The 19,641-nt window shown below is 39.1% G+C and overlaps 1 protein-coding gene across 1 annotated transcript; it reads left to right on the forward strand.

Annotated features, from left to right (window-relative positions):
• The first annotated feature begins 16,783 nt into the window (after positions 1-16,783).
• LOC127118700 (uncharacterized) lies at positions 16,784-19,258 on the forward strand. The gene is made up of 6 exons (XM_051048951.1): positions 16,784-17,155; positions 17,232-17,330; positions 17,421-17,462; positions 17,548-17,677; positions 18,840-18,941; positions 19,040-19,258. The coding sequence occupies exons 1-6, from the start codon at positions 16,931-16,933 to the stop codon at positions 19,111-19,113; spliced, it is 672 nt and encodes a 223-aa protein (XP_050904908.1). The 5' UTR covers positions 16,784-16,930; the 3' UTR covers positions 19,114-19,258.
• The last annotated feature ends 383 nt before the right edge of the window (positions 19,259-19,641 follow it).

The following is a 19,641-nucleotide window of genomic DNA, read 5'->3' on the forward strand; positions in this document are numbered from 1 at the left end:
TCACCACAACATGTGGCACATGATTCCACCAATGGACTTTGATCATAGAAGACAAAGTAGCCAAGGCGTCAGCCATCTGATTCTCATCCCGGGGGACATGATACAACTTCACCTTCTTGAAGAACGTCAGTATCCTTCTGGTGTAATCTCTGTAAGGAATCAAATGCGGTTGATTAGTATTCCAATCTCCATTGACTTGGTTAATCACTAGAGCGGAATCTCCATATATATCCAGAGTTTTGATCCTCAGATCGATGGGTTCTTCTATACCCATGATGCAAGCCTCATACTCAGCCTCATTGTTGGTTACATCAAAAGTCAGCCTGGCAGAAAAAGGTATATGAGCACCTTTAGGGTTGATAAGCACTGCCCCCACACCGTTGCCATTCACATTCACAGCCCCATCAAACATCAGTGTCCACTTGTCATCAGGATCCGGTCCTTCCTCGACAAGAGGCTCTTCACAATCTTTCATCTTCAGATACATGATGTCTTCATCAGGGAATTCAAACATCATTGGCTGATAATCATCAATCGGTTGCTCGGCGAGGTAGTCTGACAGAATACTACCTTTGATGGCCTTCTGCGACGTGTACTGAATATCATATTCTGTTAAAATCATCTGCCAACGGGAAACACGTCCGGTGAGAGCCAGCTTCTCAAAGATGTATTTCACTGGATCCATCTTAGAAATCAACAAGGTAGTATGGTTCAACATATACTGCCTCAGTCGGCGAGCAGCCCAGGCCAAAGCACAACAAGTTTTCTCAAGCTGTGAATATTTGATTTCACAGTCGGTAAACTTTTTGCTAAGGTAGTATATGGCATGCTCTTTTCGACCAGACTCGTCATGCTGTCCCAATACACACCCCCATCGAGTTCTCAGTCACTGATAGGTACATTATCAGAGGCCTCCCAGGAACTGGAGGTATGAGGATTGGAGGTTTCTGTAAATACTCTTTTATCTTGTCAAAAGCTTTCTGACAGTCATCATTCCACCTGATTGCTTGATTCTTTCTTAGCAATTTGAATATTGGTTCACACGTGGCAGTTAGGTGAGATACAAACCTTGCAATGTAGTTCAATCTCCCTAAGAACCCACGAACCTGCTTTTCTGTTTTCGGTTCAGGCATTTCTTGTATAGCTTTGACTTTTCCTGGATCAACCTCAATCCCCTTCTCACTAACAATGAAGCCCAACAGCTTCCCGGATCTCACCCCAAACGTACACTTATTCGGATTCAGCCTCAGTTTGAATTTTCTCAACCTGTCAAACAACTTCTGCAAATTTACCAGGTGCTCCTCTTCTGTCTGCGACTTTGCAATCATATCATCCACGTACACTTCAATCTCTTTGTGTATCATGTCATGAAAGAGAGTCGTCATAGCCCTCTGATAGGTAGCACCGGCATTCTTCAGCCCAAATGGCATCACCTTATAGCAGAACGTGCCCCAAGGTGTAATGAATGTCGTCTTTTCCATGTCCTCTGGCGCCATCTTAATCTGATTATAACCAGAGAAACCGTCCATGAAAGAGAAAACCGAGGATTGAGTCGTATTATCAACCAATACATCAATGTGAGGTAATGGGAAGTCATCTTTCGGACTCGCCCTGTTCAAATCCCGGTAATCGACACACATCCTGACTTTGCCATCCTTCTTTGGCACGGGAACAATGTTGGCCACCCACGGGGGATAAGTCGTCACTGACAGAAAACCTGCGTCCAACTGCTTCTGAACCTCTTCCTTGATCTTGACGGCCATGTCAGGACTAGTTCTCCGAAGCTTCTGCTTGACTGAAGGACAATCTTCTCTGAGAGGTAGCCTATGCACCACAATATTGGTATCCAAACCCTGGCATATCTTGATATGACCAGGCGAATATCTCCACATATTCTCTCAGCATCTCAATCAACCTTCTCTTGACATCTTCTTTCAAAGCAGCCCCGATCTTAATATCTTTTCTGGCGTCCTCAGTACCAAGATTAATAATCTCCAACTCCTCCTGATGAGGTTGGATGACCCTTTCCTCTTGCTTCAATAATCTGACCAATTCGTTGGGGAGTTCACAGTCTTCCTCACTCTCCTCTTCAGCTTGGTAGATGGGATTATTGAAATCATACTGAGCCATAACAGAACTGTTCATAGTGGAGTCCGTAAGATCACTTCTGCATGTTGAATGCTTCGTTTTAGAAAAAAGAGTTCAAGAAAGTCACAAAAAACAAAAACATTGCCATTTTTTTTTGTTTTTTTTTTTGAAAAAGTGAAAAACAAAAACAGAAAGACAGGGATCACAAAATTGTTTGCAAAACGTCCTTTATTAATGATATCATTGAAAAACATGATGAGGCCCTACAATGAACCACTACGCCTTGGGCAGAACGTAGGGTTTTGTGCAAAATGAAAAACAAAAGAAAATTACTCTGTTTGAAGAGTAACTTGGACCACATCTTCTGTCGTCCAGTTGTTGATCGACTCCTCTGGTGCACACGGGCGAACCCAGTTGTCCAGATCATAATCACTGTCACAGTCTTCACCACCGGTTGCGAAGACGTCACCATGATTCATCAGCCCAGCGCTGGTAAAGGTACTCGGCCCTTTCTGCCCATCCTGCTCCTGCAGAGGTTGATAGCCAATACCGAACTTGTCTTCCTTGACAGGCAGGTCCACCATCTTGCCCCAGCCTTCTGCCCTACCAGAGTTGACAACCTCCACTACCTGCCTGTACGATGCAATTGAGGCACTTGGCTTCTTCTGCTCAGCAAAAGCCACCCTCTCAAGAGCAACGGTCTCGAATGCCTGGCATAAAGTCTCATGGATCTCACCATCCACCTCTACATACTTGAAAGAGGATAGGTGACTCACCAGAATGTCTTCTTCACCACACACGGTCACAATCTGACCGTTCCAGACATACTTCAGCTTCTGGTGGAGAGTTGACGAAACTGCCCCAGCTGCGTGAATCTAGGGACGCCCCAATAAGCAACTATATGCTGGCTGAATATCCATCACATAGAAGACAATACTGAACACCTCTGGGCCAATCTTCACCGGCAACGTGACTTCACCAAAAACAGACCGTTTGGATCCATCAAAAGCACGAACAATCAGATCGCTCGGAGTAAGGATAACCCCTTCAACATCTATCTTACCCAGAATCTTCTTAGGCAGCACATTCAAAGACGAACCAGTATCCACCAACACGTGTGACAATACTGCGCCTTTGCACTCCATGGTGATATGCAAGGCCTTGTTATGGTTGCGACCTTCAGGCGTCAAATCCAAGTCTGTGAACCCCACACCATGCCTGGTACTCACATTAGCAATCACGCCCTCCAAATGGTTGACAGAGATCTCTTGAGGCACGTAAGCCAGATTCAGCATCTTCAACAAGGCATTACGGTGTGCCTCAGAGCACAGAAGCAATGAGAGGATGGAAATCTTGGACGGAGTCTGATTCAACTGATCTACAATCTTATAGTCACTCTTCTTTATAATCTTCATAAACTCCTCCACGTCTTTCTCAAACGAGCCCTCAGGCGCTTCCTTCTGAGCAGGTTCTTCATCAACCACCGCTTGCTTACCCTTAGCTTTGGCGAGAGCCTCAGCATTGTTGTCCCTCAACGGTTGTGGAGCAAACAAACGACCGCTTCTTGTGAAACCTCCGGGTCCCCCAACATTATCCACAACAGGACCAACAGTCACAGGAGTTCTAGCTGGCACACCAATTGTCACAGGAGCTTGACTAACTGGCCTGACCTGACTTTCAGCCCTTTGATTACTACGGTAAGCGTTGTCATACTTCCATAGCACAGCCCTACTGTTCTCAACCGGCCTTTTTCCCGAAGCAACAATGGTAGTTGGAGCACTGACGGTTACAGGAGCAGAAATGGTAACAGGAGTACCACTAGTTGTAGATGCACTGACAGTCCTCTGGCCACGTCCCTCGGACGGTTTGAAATAAATGGTGACAGTTGACACCACCCCACGCTCTTTCACGGCCCGAGAAAACTGCAGACAACCCTCATCCATCAGACTCTGGATACCAGCCCTCAATTTGTCACAACCATTCTCTGACTCAGCACAAACTCAACATCCCTGATTACAGCCCGGGAATACTCCCCCATTCAACAGACGATCCTTCACAACCACCAACGGAGTCTGAATCTCATCAACACTGACCACCAAGTCTTCAGCTTCACCGTCTTCCAAATTATTCACTCTATGCGCACCATGCTGAGGCATAGGATTGTTCACAATATTCGGCACAGGAGCAAAATTGATAGTTTTGGCGTCAATTAAGTCCTGGACCTTATGATGAAAAGCCCTATAGTTCTCAATGTGGTGCCCCGGTGCACCAGAATGAAAATCACAACGCACGTTGGCATCATACCCAGGTGGTATTTTTGTCAACGGAGCCATAGTGCGCAACTCAACAAACCCCAATCTGAGCAATTCGGGTAACAATTCAGCCTATGTCATCGGCAATGGGTCGAATCGATGATCCAACATTCTCTGTCTAGGCTGATACGGACGTTGCTGTTATTGTTGTTGTTGTGGTGGTGGTGGTTGAACCCTCTGTTGTTGTTGTTGTTGACGTGGCTGAGGTGCTGGAATGGTTACAGCAGCAACCTGGCGATATTGCCCTCTATTCGTACTTCTCCGGTGTTGCACAACATTGGTTTCACCCTCTCTCCTGCGAGGTTCCCCAGCAAACGGCTTCTTTGAAGATGAGGAACCAGCATCCTAAATCTTCCCGGCTTTGATCAGACTCTCTGTCCTTTCCCCACAAATTACAACATCAGAGAAACTACTGAATGGGCAACTCCCCATCCGGTCCATGAACACGCCTTGTAAAGTACCGATGAACATATCAGTCAGTTCTCTCTCCAGCATAGGGGGTTGTACTCTTGCAGCCAACTCACGCCATCTCTGGGCGTACTCCTTGAAACTTTCACCAGATTTTTGACAAAGACTCTGCAACTGAGTCCGGCTCGGCGTCATGTCCATATTATGTTTATACTGCCTCAAGAAGGCCTCCCCCAGATCTCTCCAACTTCGGATAGAATCTCTCTTCAGTTCCATGTACCAATCCAAGGAAGCCCCAGACAAGCTGTCCTGGAAAAAATACATCCACATTTTTTCGTCGTCCGTATAGGCAGAGATTTTCCTGTAATACGCCTGCACATGGGTGCGAGGACAAGAAGTACGGTTGTATTTATCAAATGAGGGTGCTTTGAACTTGTAGGGAATTCTCAATCCTTCCACCAGGCCCATATTGGTCACATCAAACCCAAGAGAGTTCTGACATTCCATAGCTCTGATCTTCTCAGCTAGGGCATCAACTTTCCGATCTCTTTCGTCAGTTCTTCCCACAACTTCATCGTCCTCACTGAGGAGAGTAAACATGTCCTCCTGCCTGTCAACCAGCGGAGCAGGATGGCGCACGGGAGCACGAGTTGCTCTGGCATTAACAATCTCTGCAGCAAGAGGTTGTCCATTAATCCGAATACCCCTCAAATCATCACCCACGGTGTAATCATTGGCGGGAGCAACAACAGCAGCATTATCGGTCACAGGTGCACCCACCGGTGAGGCACGACTAGGAGGTGGGAGTACAGCTTCTTGTCTTTGGGCTAAGGCACGCAGCTCCTCTTGCCCTTGAACGACCCCTTGCATCATTGTCATGAATTGGGCCATGTTAACCCTCATCTCAGCCAATTCAGCTTGCACTTGGTCCATGTTCCTCTGTTGATTCAATCTGGCTGCGTAGCGGTGCGGGCGTTGATCAGCTATCCTGCCTGAACACAGGAACCAGAGTGAGAAGTCTCGATCAAGAACACCTGTAATGCAAAATGATATGTGTATGATGCTTATGATGCGTATGATGCACATGATATGTTCATTTCTCAGGCATTCAAGAGCCTAATTCATCTTGCAAGAAATGGCAACCTGCAATACGGACAACAAAGAAACAACATACACAAGATAATGAGCACAGGGTGAAACATCAGCAATCTCATCTATAGACATGAGCAACAAGATCATACAACAAAGGTTCAAATGATCAGAGTACAACAATGAATCCCATCCAACAAGCCTGGGGGTGATTCTCAACATAAACAACAGAGACACAAGCTAAGACAAATGGCTTCCAGGAATGAGCGTCTTCAGATAATGGCACTGGTCTATCAACAGGTCACATTCTGAACATTCTGGCAGGGGAGTGATCTTCTCCTTCAGTTATCTTCTGAGCTCTACAACTTCTCCTCCAAGCTGGCTTTCTGATGCATGTCTCAAATCTACTTCCTTCTTCAATTGGATGTCTTTGTCTCTGAGTTGCTTCTCCAAGTCTCTTATCTTCTTCCGATAACTGGCTTCAGCTCTCTGCAACCTCAAGCACTCACGATGCTCTGCATTCAACAGGGTCTCCATCTCCTCATAGGACCTCTTCTTACTCTTCAATCTAGCAACATCTTCACCCTGCATGTCTTTGAGTTGATGAGCCAAGTTCAACCTATCAGCTTTGGCTTTGTAAAGCTCCATCTGGGTATCTTGCTCCTTCTCCTTCAACCAGCGATTCTCCATCAAGGCTTGTTTGTACTGCTCAGCAGGTACACTCTCAGCAAGGATCAAAGGTGGTTGCTCTTGCAGAGACTCCATCCTATCATAGGGCAACAACAAAGTCTCAACTCTCTTCTTGATCCAATCAAGGTAATCAGGCATAGCAACTGCAAACTTCTTCCCCAGAACAGCTCCATCCTTGACACCAATGGTCTTCCAAGCTCTTCCTACTTGCTCCAATCTAGCAGGGTCACTTTGCTTCTCAAAGTATACACTTTCAGCTATCTCAGCATCAAGTGGTCTTCCATTCATCACAAACCCCAACTGGCGAAGAGAAAGAACCGGGTTGTAATTGATGCAACCCTTAATCCCTATAAGTGGCACATTATGAAACTCTCCACAACTCATGATGACATTACGCACATCCATCTGATAAGATTGCCACCTGATATCATAAGATGTAAGAGACATGACCCTCTGAGTCCACTTATGAGTGCTCTGAGCATCCACAAAAGGTCCACTGACTGGCAGGAGAGACATGAACCATCTAAGCAACAACGGGAGACAGCATCTGATAGCTCCACCCTTACCATGCCTACTGTGAATGGCATAGTAAGTGTCAGCTAACAAAGTAGGAATCGGGTTTCCTCCAATGAAGATAGTGACTGCAGCATAGTCCACAAAGTTGGGCATACTCGGGAACAAGACAATCCCATAAATCATGATAGCCAACTGGGCATGAAAAGCTTCCCAATTTCCCTTCTTTGCTTCTTCTCTAGCCATCCTCAACAGGAACTTCAAATGCAACCCTACCATCACCACTCGACTTCCAATTGTCACTCACTTCCTTGACACTCAGATGAAGAGCTCTGGCAACAACCCTGAAATCAACCTCCTTCGGAACATCCAAGAAAGGAACCTGATACTGGATCTGGACATTCAGTAGAATGGAGTACTCCTCAAGAGTGGGCGCCAACTGATAGTCCTGGAAAGTGAAGCAACGGAGCTCTGGGTCATAAAACTGTAGAAGAGTCTGCAACGGCACTGGATCTACCACCATCTTCAACAGTGTCAACAAATCCCCATACTGATCAGCAAACATCTTCTGACTACCGCCGGTCACCAAGTTGCTCAACTCTATCAGAGACGTCAAAGGCTCACGGTGAAAACTGTAGGTGCAAGTCTTCCGCTTCAACTCTGGACTGGCTGCCATCTCTCACAATGAATAGACTCCTGAATGAACCTGAGAAATGATATGCATGAAGAGATTAGCTTTTTTTCTTTTCTTTTTTCTCTTTTTTTTTTGCATTATTTTTTTGAAAATAAACATGCTATGATGCAAATGATGCAAACACGACTGGCTGGCTGTGTATCTCGGAGCACAGGATCAAAGCTTCGGCTTGAATTCGAAACCGCAAAATCATTTGAGACCCAAAGTCATCTGAGACCCAATCTGTAGAACCAAGTCACCAACAGGATCACAAGTCACCAACAAGTCACCGACAAGTCACCAACTGTACCTGTAATAATGATCATTCCCTCCCCACTCACGGGTGTCGTCTAGGTCAGGGTAAAGTCGAGAGAAACGCAGGATAAATAACCCTTTCATAGAATATCATCATGTACACACCCGAAGTATGTACCGATAATACCCCATCAGGATCTGAACTGCTCGTGATATCAAGTTCCGCTAAGTGGCGCAATACCACCCGCTTCCCAAGAATCACTCTATTCCTAGGTGTCCTAGAGTTCACTCATAGCCTGGGTATTGGGCCTTTTACCTCATGTAACTCCCACCCCCAACAGAGAGACAAACACAACACAACCATCATAGATGAACAGATGATGAATGCAAACATAAATGCAAATAATAAATGCAAACAATAAATAAATGAATGCAATAAATAAAACAGCAAAAGCAACTAAACCCTATCCTAAAGAGCGCTAGGACTGACTCGCTTAGGGAAGATGGACCAGCAAGAGGTCAACTTCTCATAATCCCCAGCAGAGTCGCCAGCTGTCGCATTACGCGAAAAACCGGCGGGAAAACGAAACAACAGAGTCGCCATCGTGCGTTATTTATCCCAAAGGAGGGAAAGGAAACGCTTAAAGTAAACCTGGAAAAGACATGGTCTCGCGACCAGAGAGAGATGGGATCGGGAGTCGGTTATGCGAAGGGAAGGTATTAGCACCTCTACGCATCCGTCGTACTCGACGGGATCCACACTCAAAAGAATAGAAGAAAGGTTGCTAAATGACTGCTCAAAGACTGCACGAACTGGAAGGAAACACAGATGAAAGACGGAAGAAGGAGAGGACTCGGCAGGATATCGCATCCTGGGCCTACGTAGTTTGTCAGACACAAACATCAGAGTCGACGTAGTTCGGGACAGGGAAAACGTGCTCGCTAGGATGTCGCATCCTATGCATACGTATCTTCTTTACCCAAAGAAGAATCAGAGCACTCGTAGCTCGGCTAACGCACGCCAAACAAAACCAACACAGGAAACTGACTGCCAATCGCTGGACTTACGTCAGGCTCCACACAAACAGGCAAACATGGAAATCGAATGCCAATCGCTGGACTTACATCAGACTCCAAACCAACAAACACACACACAGGAAACCAACTGCCAATCGCTGGACTTATGTCAAACTCCAACAAGCAAACAAGACACAGGAAACCGACTGCCAATCGCTGGACTTACGTCAGACTCCAACAAGCAAACAAGACACAGGAAACCGACTGCCAATCGCTGGACTTACGTCAGACTCCACACAAACACAAAGGGTTGAAAAAGACAAAGGGCGCCCGGAGAGATCAGCTCATCTCCTGCCTACGTACCTCATCTGGTATGAGGATCAGGGCGACGTAGTTCCCCTACGCAGGGAAAGAACTTCTAGCCTAACCAGATACAAAGGGAGACACAAACTACTAGGGAGACTACGACTCGAGCCTAGAAGTTGTCATGCATACGATCCCTATGTTGAGGTTTCTATCCTAACTTGCACAGGAAGCAAGCTATCCTAAACAGCACAAGCAAATACATACAAGCACAAAAAGCAAGCACACACACTATATGCAAACAATGGGGCTCATACAAGGTTAGGCTGTGAAACACAAGCCAACTGGAATCGGGTGTGGTTAGCTCTTAACCCTAACATTGAGAGTTAGGGTGAAGCAGATGAAATGGGAAGTGAGGGTAAGACCTCACAGCTCTTATCCCGGGCCTGGGAGAGCTTGACTCAAATAGAAAGTGTGGGAGTTCAGAATGTAGGAACTCTTCTCCACAGATGACTGACACAACAAACATCTTGGGTTATTATCCATAATGCATCAACACAATGGTGTGAGCAGGGTGAATGACACAACTGAATAGCAGGGGATGGATTGCACATCCCTTTTATCTGCCAATTGCCTCTTAAGAGGTCTTTACCTGCTTGGCACAAATTTAAACATTCACAAGCATTGCCTCTTAAGGAGGGCTTCAGACAGGTGCCTGCCCACATAACAGGACAGGTCTTCCAGACTACATGAAGTCAAAGGAATTATACCTCAATGGTTAAGCAACCAAGCAAAGCAAAAGCAAGTTCAAAAGAACTCAAAGCAACTTAGGTACCTGTTGAAAAATCTAAACCAATCAGTTCATAGTTCAGACAATCAAACAGACAACAGTCATCAGGCAATAGTACACAGACAGACATTAGGCCACAATGAGAAAAGCACAAGCCATTAGGCAACTTGTTCTCAAAGCCTATAAAACAACTCAATATTAGCCAACATCAATCAAGTAATCAACTCAAATGAATGAACCACTCCAATCATGGCAATGTGCCTTTGAACCTGAAATCCACAATCTAAACAGTGAGTCCAAACCACTAGGTCAAAGCCTAGGGTCAAAAGAGAGTCAAACATTCAAAACAGAACTTGAAATTTAACATGAATTAACTTCAATCACATCTTGAAACATTCCAAAAGGTCTCATATCAATATCATTAACCAAAAGCATTTCATGATCAATTGAAGTTCAAGGCAATTTTAAAGCTCAAATGTGACCAACCAGAATGAAAAATCTCAATTAAATCAGAAATGATTCAAATAATTCCAGCAAAATTCATGAGTAATCACAACATCTATAACATGCATCACACAAAAAATCAGGAGCATAGGATATCATTTGGCATGGCAAACACATCATTCAAGTTGAACATCACAAGGTGTGACACAAATTGTCACACCAACTTAGCACATTCATAAAACAGAAATGACAAGTGATAAAAATACCAAATCAACACCAAAATGTCAGGAAATGTGTCTAGTTTCATCATGCAAAATTTCACATTCATTGGATCAAAGACCAACATTTCACAACATGATAACCAAGGCAAGGTCAATTATGGACATGTACTCAAACATTCTAGCACCAAAAAATATTCAGCCAAGCACAACTTGCATTTTAATACTCATAAAAAACTAGATAAAATGAGGAACACAATGCAAAAAATTAGAGGTCATTTGGATCAATTTTCAATTTATGGTGATTTTTAGAAGTTGAGGAAAATTTGAAATGAAATGTGAAGCAAGCATGGCAAATGATGGAAAAGAGGAAAATACAAGGCGCTTGGAAATGTCCTGGCCAAGAATCGAACCGAGGGATAATTTGAAATCACCAGCGCGCCAACAGCCAAAACGACTGCGTTTTGACCTTAAACCCTAAAACGCGCGCGCTGCATGGCTTTTAAAAATTCGCAGCAAATCCACATGCGTTTCCCAGCAGAATCCGCAGGAAAACTGGAGAATGTATGAACACGATAAAGATCATGAAGATCTTCATCTGGAAATTTCCAGAAATAAAAAATGTGTCCAGAAATCACAATTAATCACAGCATTCGAATCACCAGGTCATGTACATGCAAGATACACAAATCATTCATGCAAAAACATCAAAATATGCTTGGATAGAAGGAATCACAAAATCTACATCAAAACTTTAAATGCACGGATCTTTGTGAATATAGCACCAAATCATTCCAAATTTGTACCAGGATTACCACCATTCAAAGATCTACACAATAGGCGTAATGAATTTGTGAATTAAAGAGGTCGAAAAAGTAACCTCTTGATGAACAGCAACTGAAATCACGTGTTACAAGGCTTGACAAGTCCTCAGATCTCTTCCAATATGCTTCTTGAGATGAATGATGATGAGTGTGAGGCTCAAATGCACATGAATCCAGCTAAATCTCCAACTGCCATGGATGCTTCACTCTTTGCACCTAACTCAAACAGCCACGATTTCTTCTGAATTTTGGTCCAAATGTGCTCAACAATACCTTAGGATAATGAATGGATCAACGAAAAGTGTTTAGGTTTGAAGAATTTTGGAAAAAATGTGAGAGAAAAATTTGGAGAATTTGGTGATTCTAGATCTACAATTGATGATTCTGATCAAAACAGTTATGATTAAGCATATATACTCCATGCTAATCATGTTTAAGAAAGGTTTAGGGCAAATGCAAATGAGGTTAATCACTTTTAAGGTGTAAGTGCAAAAATGCATTTTCTACTTCATGCACCTTCATGCACGTGAACAGTGCATGTTCTTGATCCAAAATGCCAAAAAATGAGTTCATGCATATATTGGAATTGGTTTGGTATGCATATGTTCAACCAAGATGAGTTTATGAAATTTTTCCCAAAAATCTTCATGAATGCACCAATGATTATGCAATGAGATTTCATGCCAAGTGATAGTATGCTTGGAAAATACATGTTACAAGGATCAAAGTGCAAAAAGAACCACCCAAATTGGAGTTTTGGTTTGAAAGTTATGCTCATTTGAAGTTTAAACCACACTTTGCCATGATTGGACCATATCTTCTCAACCACACATGAGAAATCCATGATCTTGGACTTTTTGGAAATGGGAGAGAAAGATATTCAACTTTCATGTTGGACAAAATTTAATTTGAAGCTTTCTTGATGATGTAATCTTGAGTTGAAGTTGGTCTAAAACCTTTCCATTTTTGGAAAGTTCAAATTACAGGTCAGCTGCTATTTTTGGAAAGTCTTGACCTGACCTCAAATTCTTCAATGTTGATGTTTGAGATGTCAAATGAGACTTGTTTACACATGAATGAGGCCTCTCTAGCCACTTCCCACCTTCAAATCCATGGTGGACTGTGCAGTTGACTTCTGTTGACTTTTCAGGTATCAAATGATTTGCCCATGGACTGATGAGTTCTGAGCCTTCAATTCTTGGCCAACCCACTTCAAAATGATCCTTGGGTCATGTGAACTCATGGGAGCCACCCTAGGGCTTTGATCTCATGGACAATGCTCTTACTTGCTTGCACAGTTGAATCTTCTAACCAATCTTGACTGATGACAAGATGGACTATGCAATGACAATGCAATGTTAATGACCTAAAATGAAAATGTATACACAAATGGGAGGTGCAAATTTGAGGTGCTACAGACACCATGCTACAAGATTAAAAAGAGGATCTCCTCGACAAGAGTAGTTAGAAGACTTGAAGATGTTTTTGGATAGAATCAGTTAAGAGATTTAAGAACAGTTGTCGACATTAGTAGCAGTTGAGAGGAAATTTCAAAGATCAACATGTGGAAGCAAAGTAGAGAACAGAAGGCCACACGTTGGTGTATGTGTTGAGTGTCAGAGAAGTAATCGTTATTGACAGTTATGAAAGTTTAGTGTATAAGCAAATTTTATTCATGTAACAAGGGTTCAAATTTTTTATTAGTATTCTCTATAGAACTCGAGTATCTAAGTCACAAAGAGAAAAAAGTTTGTAAGGAAACATGTATGAATCTGCGTCCATGTTCTTAAGTTTTTAACCCAAGCATTTTATTTGATTTCTTTTACTATTTTTCTTTATTTGTTTTATATTATCGAAGAACTATGTGTTATTCGTACTGGAATTCTTATCCAATCTCTCTACATTCAAATATAAAATAACCAAGCACATACATACTTTCTCAAATTTTTTGCACAAAATATCCATATATATATATATATATATATATATATATATATATATTATATATATATATATATATATATATATATAATATATATATTTAGTTTAATCACTTAAGTGAACAAAAACTTGTAATTTGATTTACTAAAAATAATGGTAAATAGTATATGAATGTCCGGACCCTCCAAGAGCGACACCATGAATATTTCTACATAAAATACGAGGTCTTAGACCCCCAGCCTCTCTTAAATGATATTTGGGGTGCTCTAGTACCCGAGAACTTAAATTACCTTCATTTGTGAAGTTTGATGGAAATAGTGACCCCCCCAAGAGCATATCACTCTAAAGACAATATTCAAACTTAATGAGAATGCCAAGTTAAATAAAGTATGGTACCTTGTGGTAGATGCTCCTTGCTTGTACAACATAATCATTGGCAATATTTTTTCAACTTTCTATGAGCCGCCATGTCAACTCTCTATCTATGTGTGTCGTTTTTGTTACTAAGTGGTTGTATTGGCATGATCCAAAGAGATAAAAAACACTCGAAGATGTTCTGAAGACAATTCGTCAACGGGATGAATTTGGTAGATTTAGACCCCATGATAGAGCTTGAGAAATAGAGGCTCACATTCGTAGAGGACCCGGAAGAAGTCTAAATTAGACCTCAGTAATTCCAAACTACCAAAATCGACACGTCTATAACAAAAGCTAAAGAGGATGACCTGGTCTCTTTGCCTACGAAAAATCTCGAACTATTTCCTTGGTCCCCTATGACGTGCCCGAAATGGACACCAGAGTCGTGTGTCAATGACTCCATCAACCCCATATTGAAACCAGTAGCGCATAGAAAACAAAAGGTTGACGAAGAAAATAGGCTGCTATTGATGAAGAAGCAAGAAAGCTAAGGGAATGAGGTTTCATCACAAAGATCAAGTATCCGACTTGGTTACTACATCTGGTGCTGGTTCGCAAGTCGTCATAGAAGTGATAAATGTTTGTAGACTTCACATATCTAAATACGGTGTGTCCTAAAGATCCTTATCCGCTACCAAACATCGATAAGTTGGTAGATGAATCCTTAGGATACAAATTTTCGAGCTTCACGAACACCTACTCTAACTATAACCAAATAAAGATGGATCTGCTAGACGCACCTAAGACGTCCTTCATGTCAAACAAATATAGCTATTAATACAATGTTGTGCCTTTTGATTGAAGATCACATGCGCCACCTACCAAAGTTATCAGACGTCATATCTTCCAATCAAATACGACATACCTTATATGGGGGTGGTAAAACAAGTCAAGTCCATTGGGCATGCCTGTTTTGCTCGCACTTAGTGCGGGGTGGGTTAAAAGGTTTAACCTCGTACCCTATAATACGCTCGTCCCCTGCCCTGCCTTATTTTTTTGCGGGCTCGAGCATTAACATAATTTTTTTTTGTATTTTTAGACTTAAAAGATGCAGTGCCGATGGACTCGTCCCGCTCCTCCCTCACCTTTTTAGGGACGATCAAGATTTTAGGCCTCCATCCTCAACTATGATGGTCTCTTCCTGACGCACCTTACCTTTTTGCAGGCGCGAACATCAACATATTTTTTTATATTTTTAGACTTAAAAGGTGCAGTGTCCACGGGCCGCCCCTGCTCTACCATTATTTTTTTCGAGATGAGTCAAAGTTTTAGGCCACCATCCTCAACTATGCTCGTCCCATCCCATTTTTTTACGGACTCTTACATGACATACATGTTCATTTGCCACCTCTAACCTTAAAAATGTATACCGATGAAATGGTCGTGAATACTCCAGAAGAAAGAAATCACTATCATAATCTTGAAGAAATCTGAAAAGAAATCACTATCATAATCTTGAAGAAATCCTAAAATTAGTTGTGAGTTATAACATCGGTATGAACCTCCTCTAAATGCTATTTTAAGATTTAGGTAGCCAAATTCTTAAAATTCCTAAAATTAGTTGTGAGTTATAACATCGGTATGAACCTCCTCTAAATGCTATTTTAAGATTTAGGTAGCCAAATTCTTAAAATTCGTAATGACCCGAAGACTTGAATTTCCTCCTTAAAACATACATTTGTATCAATAATCACTTTAATTCGTGACACTATAAACATAAAATACTATAAAATATTAAATTATCAAAGTCCACTAGATTCTTTCTATTAAAAATAATTAAGCTTATTTTAAACTCCACATTTTGTCATTTCCAAAACTTTAATTTTAATTTGAAAATGTGACTATCCTCCAATCGAGATTCCATTCTTGAATCTATACGCGGTGTTCTAAGACTGTGTAGTCCACGCTACACATCATCACTAATAGATGACAAAATTATTATTTTAATGTGTTGATTTTTTTTTTTAAAAAACATGCAATAGTTAGATACATGGAAGCGTCGCATCGGGCACACGAAATTGACTGAGAGAATCTAATGCCTAAGTTGGTCCGTCACCGTCCGTCCACTTATTAATTACTATCTTTATTTTTATTTATAAAAAAATTAATTTTTTAAATTTATTAAATAGTCAATTTATATGATTTAATATATATAAATTGTTCAATAAATTAATAATTAATTTAAAAATTAATTATTAAAAAAGAAAAAAATTATATACTGACAGTGTAAAATATTTTTACACTATCAATTAATTAGAGACGTGTATGCCGCCAAATCAAATGTTTAATTTTAAAATATTGATATGACATGATAGAACGTTATAATTTTATTGGATGATGGTGTATATCGACAATGAACTATCTTTAATCTCTTATTAAAAATATATTTTAATAAAAAAATTTATTTTTTATTTATAAAATAATCAAGAGATTAATTACTATACACTGTCAGTATAAAAAGTTTTACACAATCGGTTCATCACCATCACCCGTTTGTATTACTTTATAGATTTTTAAAATAAAAATCAAACTTCTTTTAATATCCAACGCTCATAATTAAGTGATGGTGTAAAACTCTTTTACACTGACAGTGTATTTCAATTAATCTCAATAATCAATTTATATAGTCGAATATATATATATACATATATATATATATATATATATATATATATATATATATATATAATATATATATATTATAATATATATATATATATATATATATATATATATATATAGTTAAAATACATTTTTCAATTAGTTTAAAAGTTATCGAATTCATTTCCATTAGAAAACTAAATCATATGCATTGACCAGAAAAAAGTTAAAAAAACAAACAAACCAATTCTTTAAATTGGATTCAATTCATTGCCACCACAAACCTCATTCCACTTTATTCGTAACAATTCTCTCTCAAGCCCTTTTTCTACCATCACGCAACAGAGATGGAAAACCAAAACAAGAACACGGCGAGAAAACCCAGATTTTTGTGCCTTCATGGCTTTCGAACAAGTGGAGACATAATGAAAAAACAGATACATAAGTGGCCACAAAATGTTCTAGACAAACTCGATCTTGTTTTCGCCGATGCACCTTTTCCCTGCACAGGAAAATCTGATGTTGAGGGAATTTTCGATCCTCCTTATTACGAGTGGTTCCAGTTCAACAAGGTTTTATTTTTATTAATACAGTAATTATGTTTCATCTATTGTCTCTGTTAATTAACATATTATACAAAAACAACAGGAATTTACAGAGTACACCAACTTTGATGAGTGTTTACGATTCATTGAGGATTACATGATCAAACATGGACCGTTCGATGGTTTTCTTGGATTCTCACAGGTGGCAATTTTGAATGATTATTGTGGTTGTGTTTGGTTTATGATAATTGATATAAGGTTCTGAATCTGTGTTTGAATTTTTACAAATTAGGGGGCAATATTATCAGGTGCACTGCCGGGTCTTCAGGAGAAGGTAGTTATTAGAAAACTATACACTTTTCTTGACTTTGAATTCCTCTTTCCACGTTCCACTATTCATGCAGTGTTTTCTTTTATAGGGTGTGGCATTGACGAAGGTTCCGAAAGTGAAGTTCCTTATAATAATAGGAGGAGCTAAGTTTTTGGCACCTTCAGTGGCAGAGAAAGCATATTCTTCACCAATTGGTTGCCCCTCTCTACATTTTATAGGTACATCTGTCTTTCCTCTTTCACTTTAGAATGCATTTACAGATAAGTATATTTTTAAGTTCTTTATCCTATCAAGTTTAGTTTGTGCAAATAATTTCATATATTTTAGTCTTCTCAATTGGTAGAATTTTTTTATTTTTTTTAGATTGAGATTAATTGATAACCTTCTCAGTATATAAAAAGCTTTATATGGTTAGTGCATTACAACTATTTATAAATAATAAATTTATTTTTAAAATTTATTTAATAACCAATATATCTGAATTATATCATGAAATAGATATATTGATTATTCAATTAATTTTAAAAGTTTTTTTTCCTTATAAATAAAACTAGAAATATAATGGTATTTTAGATTAATTAAAGTAAAAATCAAATAATTTAACAATTATGATTAATTAATTTATGTATATCAATTAAATTTTCTTAGTTTTTGAAATTACTAAGTGAGACTAAATATAGATGAACATATTTGTTTAATAAATTATAAAATATATTTTAAAATTTCAAGCTAATACCATCTAAATGAAATAATTTAAAGGTAGTGCACGTACTTCTTTGCATCCATACTCTTGGAACTAACATCCTGCAATTTTTTTAAAAAAAATATTCGTAATTTAAGTAAATCAATAAATTATATTGTATTTTTTATTCCTCTATTAAAAAAATTTATTTTTTAGATTATTTAAAAAATTAATGTATCTAGATTATATGTTGTTCAAATATATTGATTTTTTAATTAATCTAAAAAATGATTATTTATTTTTATATTAAGGATCAAATATAATATATATTTATAATATTCAAAATCTAATATACCATGGAAAAAAATGAAATACAATAAATCAATGTAAATAATTTTGATGTCTATTCGGTAAATATGCATTTTTATGTATATATATTTATGAATTTATTTTACTAATCTTCATGGCAGAAGTACTTTTTTGTGTGTGCTGGGATTGGTATCCCAGAACTTAATTAACATCCAGCCCATCACAGCTTAATAATTAAAACATAATTTTTACTAACACCACCAGTTTTCTTATTCAGACCCGCCTCCAATTTTATTAGAAATTGTCCAAATACCCCTTGTTAAACTAATAACTTTTTCTACTTAAACTAATTCTTATACTCCTTGTTAAAAAATTTCTACTTAATGCAGGAGAGAGTGATTTTTTGAAGCAGCATGGAAAAGACCTTATAGAATCATGTGTTGAACCTGTAGTAATTCATCATCCAAAAGGACACACAGTACCAAGATTAGGTAAGCTGTTTTATTTATCTTGGTTATATTATCTTCTTGTAATGAGTGAATTATCTCTTTTAGTGGTGTAATTAATAATTATCTCTTTTATTTTTCAGATGATAAAAGCTCGAATGTCATGATAGACTTCATCGAAAGAGTTCAAAAGGATATATCTAAAACCAAGGAATGAGTTACAATGAGCTTAGTATCTTAAATTAATTTTTTAAATGATATTTTATTTTAGAATAAGTTTTTAGTTTTGATACATCTTTTACTTCTCTTATGATACTTTATCTTTGATACTATCCATTATATGAAGAGCTTTATTTCAAATATATTTATGATGATGATTTATTGTATTTTTCTATATTTTCTATATTTTTTTAAATAGATAGAGATGGTGAGAAAGAAAAAAGAAAGTAACATTGGGTGATAACTAGATTATATTAAGCAAATTTGTAAATAGGCTTAAGTGTAGGATATAAATTGAGGTTACTCTTGTGCATAGATCATTAGACCTTAAGGTCAATTCATGTTTTTTTATCATAGACTTTGAATACAATTGAGTCTAACCCATGCTCGACCGTATCGTATTTTGAAAACACAATGGAATTTTGAGAAGAGATTAAGGACATTTTTTTAGTTGTAAATAGTCCTAGAATTCAATAATTGAAATTTTTGGAAGAATTCAAGTGATGAGGAATGATTGTGGTGGCTT

This window comes from Lathyrus oleraceus, chromosome 2, assembly GCF_024323335.1.
Source record: "Lathyrus oleraceus cultivar Zhongwan6 chromosome 2, CAAS_Psat_ZW6_1.0, whole genome shotgun sequence".
Lineage (NCBI taxonomy): Eukaryota > Viridiplantae > Streptophyta > Magnoliopsida > Fabales > Fabaceae > Lathyrus > Lathyrus oleraceus.